The sequence below is a fragment of the Chenopodium quinoa genome, unplaced genomic scaffold, assembly GCF_001683475.1.
Source record: "Chenopodium quinoa cultivar QQ74 unplaced genomic scaffold, ASM168347v1, whole genome shotgun sequence".
NCBI classification, from domain to species: domain Eukaryota; kingdom Viridiplantae; phylum Streptophyta; class Magnoliopsida; order Caryophyllales; family Amaranthaceae; genus Chenopodium; species Chenopodium quinoa.
In genome coordinates this window covers 1,047,917-1,060,130 of record NW_018743510.1, presented here as the reverse complement: position 1 = coordinate 1,060,130, position 12,214 = coordinate 1,047,917, and the positions used below count along the sequence as shown (strand labels likewise).

At 35.2% G+C, this 12,214-nt stretch overlaps 1 protein-coding gene across 1 annotated transcript; it reads left to right on the top strand.

Moving 5' to 3' along the window:
- The first annotated feature begins 1,148 nt into the window (after positions 1–1,148).
- Positions 1,149–12,001, top strand: LOC110739675 (protein MICRORCHIDIA 7-like). Its single transcript, XM_021920128.1, has 20 exons — positions 1,149–1,713; positions 2,931–3,005; positions 3,141–3,175; positions 3,277–3,355; positions 3,698–3,790; positions 3,889–3,973; positions 5,327–5,402; positions 5,857–5,985; positions 6,356–6,454; positions 6,555–6,656; positions 7,402–7,563; positions 7,645–7,740; positions 7,976–8,027; positions 8,102–8,213; positions 8,295–8,365; positions 8,918–9,426; positions 10,024–10,208; positions 10,440–10,527; positions 10,999–11,121; positions 11,233–12,001. Exons 1-20 carry the CDS (start codon positions 1,335–1,337, stop codon positions 11,311–11,313), a joined length of 2,631 nt encoding a protein of 876 aa, XP_021775820.1. The 5' UTR covers positions 1,149–1,334; the 3' UTR covers positions 11,314–12,001.
- The last annotated feature ends 213 nt before the right edge of the window (positions 12,002–12,214 follow it).

The following is a 12,214-nucleotide window of genomic DNA, read 5'->3' as shown; positions in this document are numbered from 1 at the left end:
ATAGTTTTACGATCATTAATAATTTGCTAGTGAATTTTAGTTGCAGAAAGTTAGAGATGAATTGCAAAAGGTTTGGAGAATCCTGATCATGGAATAGTTTGAGAAGATGATCGAGAATATTGCCATTCTTAGTTCCTATAGCTTGTACATGTAAACCTATTGAAATTAATATATTTGTATATAAATTTGAAAAATAATTTTATTCAACCTACAGGCATAAATATTTCAAGTCCTTTTATATCATACAAGTTTTAATCTTTAAGTTTTAATCACTATACTTGGCATAATCAAATTGATATGGTACATGAGCTAAGATTGGTTTTTCAACTAAACATGTATGTATTGAATTTGTATGTATAGTACATTAGTATATTGTTACTCATCATCACTATAGGTCATTGATTTTTTTTTGTTTACAGGTCATTGAATGTTTTGTAGAATGAAATAAGTTGTGCATAGATAGGCAACTTTAAATTCACAATTTGTGCTTAACTTTTGTATTAACTTCTATCACTATAATTTGGTGTTGTAATATTATCACATTTCGCTCTTTCAATACTAATTCAATACAAGTTTAATCCGTGCATCGCAAGGGCTGAATACTAGTTGAATATTCAAAGAGTCTTCCTTTCCTTTCCTTTCCCCCTAATCGATTTCATTATTTATAATTCTTTCTTTTTGGTTTACCGAATTACCGCCTTTAGATCTATTTCATCAATAAAAAAAATTAGTCAAACACAAACCCTATGCCCTCAAAGGCTCAAAGACAAGAACCAAATACTTCGTTGTTTTTTTTTATTATTTTTTTTATTTTTTTATTTTTAGAAAGAACCAAATACTTCGTTTATACGGAGTACACAATCTCTTAGACATCTTTTAATAATCTCTTAGATATCTTTTAATACGATTAATTAGACCAACCCATTATTAATCCAATTCATTTCTCACTAAAAATATTAATCCCATTCATTAATTAATTAATTCACCACAACCCAATCAAACCGCCCCAATTCTCATAATCTTACTCGCCATTAACCTTCTCAAAAGCAACGCTTAATTACCCCGCCAATCCGCCACAATTACCACTCCGTAATTACAAAAAAAAAAAAAAAAAAAAAAAAATTCTACCGTAAATTTCCCATTTATTTTTTTCCCTTTAAAAAATTGCATTTCGTTTCATCATCCCTTTATTTTATTGACGAGTACATCAAATTTGAGCATTAAAAAAAAAAAAAACACTTTCTCTCTCAATTCAATATTTTCTGCTGTTATAAAATTCAATTCAATTCAACTCAATTGACTTTCTCTCTCCTCTTTCTTATTCTCTCTCTTCCATGCAAAAATCTTCCGCCATGGATGTACAAGTTAAGCAAGAATACGAAGTTCTCTTCCAACGAATGCGAGACAGAGCCGTCAATGCTGCTACTCCTTCGTCGGCGCCTGCTCCCGTCATTGATCTTAGCGACGACGATGACGCCGGCGATGGGGGCGCCGAGAAGAGAGCTTTGAGTTCCTCTAATGGCGGTGTTCCGGCCAAGAAGCAGAAGGTTGTTGATGGTTCTCTTCCGCCGGGGTTTCTAGATCCTATTCCGTCGTTGCCGGAGTCTGCTTTGCTACTTCCGCCGGTTCCGGTGAGTTCGCAGGGTAATAAGCAGTTTTGGAAGGCGGGTGATTATGAGGGTGCTCCTTGTGCAAAGTGGGATAATAATACAGGTTTTTTTCTTCTGGGTTTGATTTAATTTTTGTGTTTTATTAAATTGGTTTGTTTTTAGGTTTTTTTTTTTTTTTTTTTTTTTTTTTTGGTGCTGTGTGATTTTTGTAGAAATTTAAGTAAATGTGTGTGAAATTCGTTGCTTGAAGATTTATAATGTTTTTAATTGAAAGTTGATCCTTGGACTGTAATGGGGTTTTGAATGCAAGTAATTGGGGGGAATTGTTAATGGGAAGTTGAATTAGTTAATATTTTGATTTCAAGTAACTGGGTTTTTTTGTTTTTATGGCTTGAGAACAATTGTTTGTAGTGGTTTATTGTAGATTGATTATTTAGTTTGTGCGCTTTTACATGAATTGTGGAGGGTTTTCGTTGCGAAGTGAGTTTCTGTCATGAACTGTGGAGGGTTTTCGTGGCGAAAGGAGAGAGATAATCTGGTTTTGTGGTGCAATTGTGATTTTTAATACTAGTATGGAAGACTGAAAACTTGGAAATAAGTGATTCTTTTAGGGCACTAATGCTTGTTGAATTATACATCTAATTACAGACAGTTTAGTTATGGTTATTTTTCCTGGGAAACTTCACATAATACGGAGGTCTTGCTTTGAACATGGTTGCTGATTTGCTGGTAATTCATTTGAAGATTAAAGGGTTATTTTTCTTTAGAAGGGGATTTTTTAATATTAATGCGATTCGTACACCCAATGTGGTTATGTGTGCCTTTTGATATTTCATAATGGTGTTGGGTTGGTTTCTAAGAAAAGCGGATTGCTGTTTAAATTTGAATTTGTATACAGAATGAAGTTTTAATTAATTACAGCCTTTATACTCAATAGCCCCATGCTCAACAAAAGCTCAAGTTCCTCCTATGTTAATCGAGTTACTTGACAGAGCAAAGAACCCTTAATGGAGAGCATATTTTATGGATTATACTGAAGGACATACATTGATGGAGTAAGGGGACAAAATCAATGCCCTTCACATTAATGGAGAACATTTATGGATTATCGAGTTACCTGATTGTTCCATTAGGCAACTAAATCGTCATGATAGACCTTTTCATTTGAAATCTGAACTTTATGCTCTTTTTCTTTCAATTCAGTGCTTTCTGTGATCACTTTTGTCTGGTCCTTTAAGTGATAAAAACCTTCTCTGTGATTTAACTGCTAATCAATCAGCAGCAGGATACGGATTTTAATTTCTTTTAATCATTTTGCAGGTGGAATGGATCATGTTAGGGTTCACCCCAAGTTTCTGCATTCTAATGCCACTAGTCATAAGTGGGCTCTTGGAGGTAAGAACATTCTACATGTTCTATCTGTGGAAGTCCCGTCTTTGCATTATCTCTAAATGTTTGTATTATTATTTTTCTCAATTCTGTCTTCTCTTGTTTATCTAATGAGATTATCACATTCACTTTTCTGTGTAGCTTTTGCGGAGCTCTTGGACAATTCATTGGATGAGGTACTTGGCCTCTCTGTGTATGATTAACTATTGAATACATGTCCTGTCTAGAGTGTCTACTTTGTCTGCAATGACTAAGGTTCTGATTTTTTTACTGTTAGGTCTGCAATGGAGCAACATTTGTCAACATAGATATGCTTATAAATAAGAAAGATGGGAATAAAATGTTGCTGATTGAAGGTACTGATTGAACTATTGAAGTGGTAGCATGCCTCTTTGATGCAGTATTTTTATAGGCATTCATCCCCTTTCATTTCTATTCATTATTCAATTCATGTTCTAACTTCTAATCTATTTGGCCATCATATGCCTCTTACAATGATTAATGAAATCTACTTGGAACTTCTAGGTATAAAATTATCACCACCTCATCTTTTTATGATGAATGGTGGCTTTTAGTTGATATACTGAATTCTTATGATGTGGTTTCAACATTATAACAATGTGGCTATTAAATGCTGAATTGCTATGGACTTAACTATCTCAAACTTCTTCTGAGTTTGTTGGTAACCTTTCATATAGATAATGGTGGTGGGATGGATCCTGATAAAATGCGTCAATGTATGTCCTTGGGGTACTCTGCAAAGAGCAAATTGGCGAATACAATTGGGCAATGTAAGTGAATTTTGCTGTATATATGTTTGTTTTCAGTAAGTGTCTGGTTCTCCTGTTGTGTTAGACTGTTGACATGTTCTTATCTGTTATCTTTCAAGATGGCAATGGCTTCAAGACAAGTACTATGAGGCTTGGAGCTGATGTTATTGTCTTCTCACGCAGCTGTGGAAAAGATGGTAAAAGGTTTGTTTGAAAATGGCAAATTTTTCTCGTAGTGATTTTTGTTTTTCTGTGTCCCAGTTTGGATTCCCTTATAAATTTTCTACAGAATTACATATACCAGGACATATGTTGAGCCATTAAGTTACTAAGATGGACTTTATCCATTAAGATATGCTTAAGTCTCGAAACCCATCTTTGACTAGTTTATCCTAGATAAGCATTTTATTGTTTTGTCTCTAATTTTAATGCAGAAATTATGTTTCATTAAGTACACATGGGGATGCTTGTCCTACACAAATATGTCTATTTATTTTTCATATAATTTTCATTACTAATTATGCTTCATATGGAACTTGTAGTTGTCTTTCAATTTCATCGCTTTTAGACAAGCCACTTGTGAACAGCTTGTGAAAAATCATGAAAATTGTTTTCAAGTGCAAGGTGAAGAGTGAAAGCTTCAGAATTGCTTCCCTATTTAGGTCTTTGTCATGAGCATTGGACTGAGATTTACTATTTTTTTGTTGCAAGTTGCAACTGTTCTGTATCTCATTTATGACAGCATAATATATCAACCAAGCATTTCCTGTGTACCCTATGTGCATAGATTTGGTTTAGGTTTTAACGATGAATCTCACAACAACATCCCTTAATTCTGCAAATTGGAAAATCTAAGTAAATTCAATCATCTGATCCGGCAACCCTATGTGCACAGATTTGGTTTAGGTTTTAATGATGAATCTCACAACAACTTCCCTTAATTCTGCAAATTGGAAAAACTTAGTAAATTCAATAATCTGATCTGGAATTGAAGTTCCTGATTCTTACACTAGATTTATTGTAAAGAATGTAGTTTTACTGTTTTAGAGATGACTGATGGACTAATATGATGTATGAATGGAAACACATAGAAATTTGATTGAAGAGGGTATGAAATTATCCAGTAAGCAGAATTCCTGTTGAGATGGTCATCTTGTGGCAGTTTCTTGCTTTTGGGAAACTCAGTGTGGCTCTTGTACTAAATGATAAAATTTGTACTCTGCACACACCCAAGTCTAGTGCAAACTGAGGAAATTAGAACGGTGTTGAAATTTGAGTTTTTTTGACGAATTGTGTGCTCAAGTTATGTCTTGATTTCCTACATAATCCTGAAGATTTTGACCTTTGCCTCTTCTGACCAACTAGACTGGACAATAAGGATCCGTGTAGCGATTTAAGCAATTGCTACAATCGGGACAGAAATGCTTTTCTTGTTGGTCATTGTCTACTACACTTTATATTCTCTTTCATTGTTTGAGCGTGTAATTATTTATAGTTTCCATCATCTGTATGTCAAATATCTAATAATTTCTGATTTTATGTTCTTGTACATTTCAGCGTCACACAAAGCATTGGGTTGCTGTCGTATACATTTTTGAGAAGCACAGGAAAGGAAGACATCGTAGTTCCCATTGTAATGTCGACATACTCTTTCATGTTATTGTTGTGTCTAGCATATATATGTTGCTCTTTAATTTAAACATGAAGAATAGTATAAAGAAACCACTTCTAAATCTATTGCCTCTATTTCCCTTCCCCTCAAGAATGAATTTAATCAATAAATGGGTTTTGGTTTATGGTATAATTGTATATTCTTTGGGGGCCATTTGACCCAACATACAATCGAATAATCAAAGTATCAGTTGCTTTGGTTTCAATAACTTGTTTTGTAACTCTGAGACCTGCTCATGTAGTTATTGTGGTTCACTGTTCCCTAGCTAGTTCTGAAATACTTGAAATATGCTGTTGACTTTTAACCAGAGTTGATGTTATAAATTATCCAATATAAATTTTCTGTTTGTGTGTTTTCTGATTATTATATCTTTTGCACTTTTCTAATCCTGTCTACTTTGCTGTTGGATTCAAAGCTTGACTATGAAATGAGGGAGAGGGAATGGCAGAAGATGATGCGGTCCTCTGCCGATGATTGGATAAGAAATGTTGATACAATGATAAACTGGTCACCATATTCAAGCGAAACTGAACTCCTCCAACAGGTAATCATTCACTTTTTAGTTGTTGCAAGGTGAATTGTTGGTGGCCATCTTGTATTCTGAATTTTGGCTTTGCTTTTTCGAGCTCTCATTCTTCTTGTAAATGAAACTGAGGGTACAGACTACAGAGCCACAGAGCAGTTTATATCCTCATAGACTCATTGTAAAGCATGATATATTTCAAGTATATAGCTGTAGACTAATATCTTGTGTTTTCTATCATATTTATTTCAGACTAAATTTAATCCCTTGTTGTCCGTTAGAATTTTCTACTTTACCTTAATTCTAAGTTCCATGGTTTTTATGTGGTATGAATTTATAATTTTACATCCTAAACAGCCACTCTGTTTAAAATGGCCTTGCACTGCTGCAGTTTAATTTAATGAAAGACCATGGTACACGTATAATCATATACAACCTCTGGGAGGATGATCAAGGACTACTGGAACTTGACTTCAACTCTGATCCACATGTAAGTTTGTCATTTATTGAACTCTTTATTTCCCTAGTATTTTGTGCTATTGTCTTTCTTTTTTCTGCTTGTAAACAATATTGATGATGTGAAATGACAGGATATTCAAATTAGGGGTGTCAACAGAGATGAGAAGAGCGTAGAAATGGCAAAGGAATACCCAAATTCTAAACATTTTTTGACTTACAGGCACTCATTAAGGGTAATTGATACTGCTTTTGATATTTATTTGTATAATGTTAAAGATTTCAATTACTTGGCAAATCAATGTGAGTTGCTTCATATGATGTCCAACTTTTTAGATGAATATCTCAGTGATTCACGGAGTTTTGAACATGTTTGTATCGTTTTGAGTGCAAGCCTGGACATGGAAGTTGATTGTTGGATAGTTGAAGAGATGATAAATAAAACTTTATTCATATTCTCTGTTACTGCTAATATTTTTGTTTTTTTAACGTTCCTCCTCCCACAAGGCCACAAGAGACGTAAATTATTGAATGAATGCTTTTGATATGGCGATTTTTCAATTATTCATAAAACACTTGGCTAGGAAAATTCTTCCTCTTGTTTTTGTGATATAATATCTTACTGCTTTCTTCAGACAGTGAGCCCTTGTTATCTTTTCCTCCACTTTCCCTGTATGTCTATCTTGTTCTTTGCTAAGCAGTTTTTTCAAGTATACAACTTTTGCTCCCATGATGCTTGGTTTTATTGGGCTGGGAGGGGGGGGGGGGTTGGAGGGGGAATGTGATTCTTGTCTTCAGCTCTTTTACATGAATACATAGATCAACTCTGTGTACATGGTTCTCTAGATTTTCGCTGTTGCTTTCCCTTCTATTTGATTAATTTTTGCAAATTGCGGAGGTCTGACTGTCTGAGGAGTGAGGACATTAGTATTATTTTAGCAGTGTCCCTTTCTAATTATACTCCTGCTTTTCAACCTTCAGAGTTATGCATCAATTCTATATCTCAGACTTCCACCAAGATACCGTATGATAATTCGAGGAAAAGATGTTGAGCACCACAACGTAGTGAATGACATGATGATGAGCGAGGAGGTTACGTACCGTCCCCAGCCTGGTGCTGATGGTGCTCCCAGGAATGCAGATGTAATTATTCACTAACTAATGTTCATCTTTAATTACATTTACTGCTATCTCGCTCATTGCATTTTGTGTGTCTAATTGTAGATGGTTGCTATTGTCACTATTGGATTTGTGAAAGACGCGACAGCTCATATTGATGTTCAAGGATTTAATGTTTATCATAAGAATCGTCTAATAAAGGTTAGTTACATGTCTTTTATTGTTACCTTATAGTGTTTTCTCATATATGGTGTTCATCTTAACCATGGAGACATTATTCGTAACATCTCCTCTCGATTTTGTCGCTTGATACCTCATTTTCATGATTCTGATTTTCACATGTTATGTGGATACTTTTATTCCTCATAGTTTGATTCCCTACATAAACACTTTGCATCTGATATGAGCTTTCTCTTGGTTACTTTTGCTGCATTAGCCTTTCTGGAGGGTCTGGAGCGCTGCTGGAAGTGATGGCCGAGGTGTCATAGGTGCTGCTTTTTCCTTTCATTACTCCTTTATGTTGAATCTAGTTCAGCAATCTGAGCCAAAACATGTATTACAGGTGTGCTAGAAGCAAACTTTGTTGAGCCAGCTCATGATAAGCAGGGGTTTGAGCGCACTACAGTTCTTGCCAGACTGGAAAATAAACTGGTGCAAATGCAGAAAAACTATTGGTCTGTTATCTCACCCAATGCTTATTTCTGCTTTATTATATTCTTCATCAGATCTAAACATTGTTATTATTCTTTGTTCAGGCGCACTTACTGTCATAAGATTGGCTATGCACCTAGAATCAACAAGAAACAACTAGAAGCGGGAGACAGAGGTATATAATTATCATTTATGCCTGAATGAAAGTTAACTTGTGGTTGATTATTAGTGGGTTGCTATTTTTCTGTTACTTCTTGACTAGAGTAAAAAAATTACAATTTTTAAGTGATCAATTATTTCCAAACTTATTTTGTTAGTTGGTGTACCAATGTATGCATAAGAATTATCTCTCGTGATGAGGGGCTCTTAATGTCTCCTTTTCTTTACTATCTAAGGAAGCCATTATAAATAATACGATATCAATATGCATCCAAAGCTGACAATATTAGATTTCCTGTTTTATATTTTCAAATTACATTATATTCTAAACCATTTGTAATGAATTAATTTAGGTATAAACTATATTCAAAATCTAAATTATTATTTTAATTAAAAGAACGCAGTAGGGAGAAAATGTAGAAAACGTTTATGTACTATTCCCCCCCCCCCCAACAAAAAAAATAAATAAAAATAAAAATCGAAATAACATGAGCTGGAATTTTTATCTTACTGTAAAGGAGTTTGAGTTTTAATATATGTTTTTCATATTCTGAACCGGCAATGGCAGAATCTTCTCCTGATTACACTCCATCATCACGTGCTAAAAGCAAAGGGAGAGGCGTGGATTATGATAAGCTTTATTCCCCTCGTTCATCTGACAAGCATGGAGGGAATACAGTGGGAAAATACGACAAATATGGAAATGGTCGTAGATCTGACAAGACTGGAGAGAAAACTGCGACAAAACATATATCAGTGAATGAGAAATATGGAAATGGGCAATCATCTGACAAGAATGGAGAGAAAACTTCGGGAAAACATGTATCAGTGAATGAGAAATATGGGAATGACCGCACTGCCAGAGTTAGAGAAAGTTCTGAAGAGCCATCATCACCGTCTATGGAAGATACTTCTGACAATTATGAGCTACCTAGGGTTTTAAGGAAGAGAGTTAATGAAACTAGTCATTCAACATTGAAGACTCTTGAAACTAGTCATTCAACATTGAAGACTACTGACAAAGACCAGTCAGGAAAAGCTTTTCCTTCTGGAACAACGAGCTGTGCAGTACAACAGGTATATTCACATTTCTGTCAGTGTATAATTGATTTGTGCACAGTTCTCTTAGATGCATGCTCACTTTGGAAGAACTAGTTATTGCATGAGCAGATGATTCTTCATGTCAAAAGTAGGCTGTGATGTCATATATGAAAATGGATCAACGACAGTGTACAGCAAAAATTTTATCTATCGAGTTTTCTCTTTTTTGAAATGCTTCTGTTTTACTTAAATGAGGGCGGAAATGGTCTGTCCATGTGCGGCTTGAAAAGGCAAGTCTTTCCTAGATATCTATCTAGAGTTGGAGCTCTGACCGAAGAATTCTTGAATTCTAAAATTGAGGCACGTCTGAATTGAGTGCTGTTTTACTCCAATATTTTAAAGTGTAAACAAATTTGAATCATATACAATGCAGATATTGCATTGATGAAATTCATGGGCTAGGTTGGTAAAATTAAGGTGGTCATATTAGAATGAGGTTTGGGTTTCCTTTCTTGTTGTCATCATGCCTGCTAGATATCTGAAAGCTAAATTTAATTCAGAGTTTCCTTGTTTGGCGTAACAGGTTGAGTTTCTAATGAGTTTCCATTTTTCTTTTTAAATTACTTTTGACAGGAAAAAAGTGCTAATGGTGCTATGGATCCCACGTCCTCCTCCGATTTGCAAGGTTTGGTTCAGTCAGAAAAGGAGAAAGAAAGATTGCAAGCTTTGGATATGCTGAAGGAGGAGAATCGTATATTGAAAGAGAAGTTGCAAGTTTTGGATGAGTTGAAAGAGGAGAATCGTTTATTGAAAGAAAGGTAGGAAAGTTGGACTGTGATTCTGATTCCAGACGATCTGTGTTCATTGTGTCTAATCTGTTGTCTTACTGGTTTCTGCATCAAAACTGTAATGTTGGTGATGAAGCAAGTGAAGAAGAGTTTGAGTCTAAAGTTGAGACATGAAATAGGATAGAGGATCTTTACTGATATATAATGGCATTCAGATACATTTTTTTATGCTTACATTTTTGTATTTTTTTTTTTAATTAGGTTGGAGGGGAACAATGGGGAGAAGCTAGATGCTTTGCAACGCAACTTGCAATTTGAAAGAGGCAAATGCAAATCACTTGAAACAAAGGTAGAATCCGTAATACCAACTAGTCACTGCGAACAAACTTCCAAACTCTAGCTGTTCGAATTCGATTAATCTATCCTTATTATTTTCTAAATTGTTTCTTGCAACTCATTGACTCCTTACAGTATCAACCTCCTTTTCTGAATTCTCCTTTCTGTACTTCGATCTTGAATGCTTTTCCCCCACTCTATTTTACTGTGGTAGGAATCAGATGGTTGTAGTCTTGCATGAATCTATGGTTTGCCCCACTTTTGTTCTTGTGACACATGTTACGGTTTCTTTCTAATTGGTAAAATAATCATAGTAACAAATCTGAAACCATGCAATAAAAATCACAGTTCCTCTTTTATGGCTCCCTCTTGTGAATGGACATGATGGTTATTTTATTTGATGCATTGTCTTCTCTGTAACTGTGGAGCGTCTGTTTTTTTTGAAATAATTTTGTCCCTTAATTTTTAATTCTATGACGAACAGCTCCATGAAGCGGAATGTAAAATTGAGGAGCTCAACAAGGAGCAGGAGAGTCTAATTGACATTTTCTCAGAGGAGAGAGACAGACGAGACGTTGAAGAGGAAAATCTGAGAAAAAGACTAAGAGTTTGTTCTTTCACTAGTAGATTCATGTCGTTGCTTTTTTTACAGCATAAAAATAACAGTGCAATATCTGGTGTCGTGAATCTGCTCATTTCATCTTTTTTTGCCTAGCAGGATGCATCCAACACAATTGAAGAGTTGCGCGGGAGAGTGATGCAACTTGACAACATGAATTCTTCTAATGGAAGGCGTTAGTGTGAGGGAGCTGTAGATATGTCCTTGTTGCAACCTCTATTCAGCAATAGCAGTGTACATGGTGGGACGTGGAAGATATGTGTATCATAAATCATCTGGCTTGTAAATTTTAGTAGTATATCAGCGTCATTCATTGTTGTTCTTGGTAACAAACTTGTTCAAGTGTGGTATATTAGGTGGGCAAGTGCCTGAGTTGGGAGATTTTGTAGGCTTGTATTATACGAGTCCTTTTTTCTTTTTGGAGCTGTGAAAGGAAGCACTGGGCAGCAACAGCTCTCCTCTAGCACAGCTGCTTGCCTTGGGCCTCAGAAAAACTGATAATTCACTGAAACCATGATCTGTAGCTTTGCTACAGAATATTGTTAGCTGTAGTTCTAACACCCAGAAGATAATCTCTACATCATCTACCAATTACCGTCTGTGCTTCTCTTCAAACTCTGGGCAAAATAGACTCCTCAGTTTGGATTTTCAACTGAACCAAAGAAACCAAGGATTTGAATATGGACTTTTGAAGAGAGCTGAGGCCACGTTCTTAAATGGCGACTTTGTATTGCAGCCATCCTTCAGGATTGAATAGCGCACTAATCCTTTGCTCATAGAAAGGAGAATAATTGTACTGAATGTATGGAACTGTAATTGGACAAATTCCAATAATGTTGTCTTGATAAATGACAGAAATTTGCAGGAAGAACGGGCTGAAATACTCAGGAATTACTTGATGATTGACATTGATACACACGTAGATGGACAATAAGAATGCCATTATTGATACAATATCTTCAGAGTCCTTCGATTTTTTATTTAACCGATCCATTTACCAAAGTCCTAAACTCGTAATCAACCCTTTTTTTTTTTTGAATCGAACTTCTAATCAACCTTGTCAAAGTTAAAGTTAAACTTG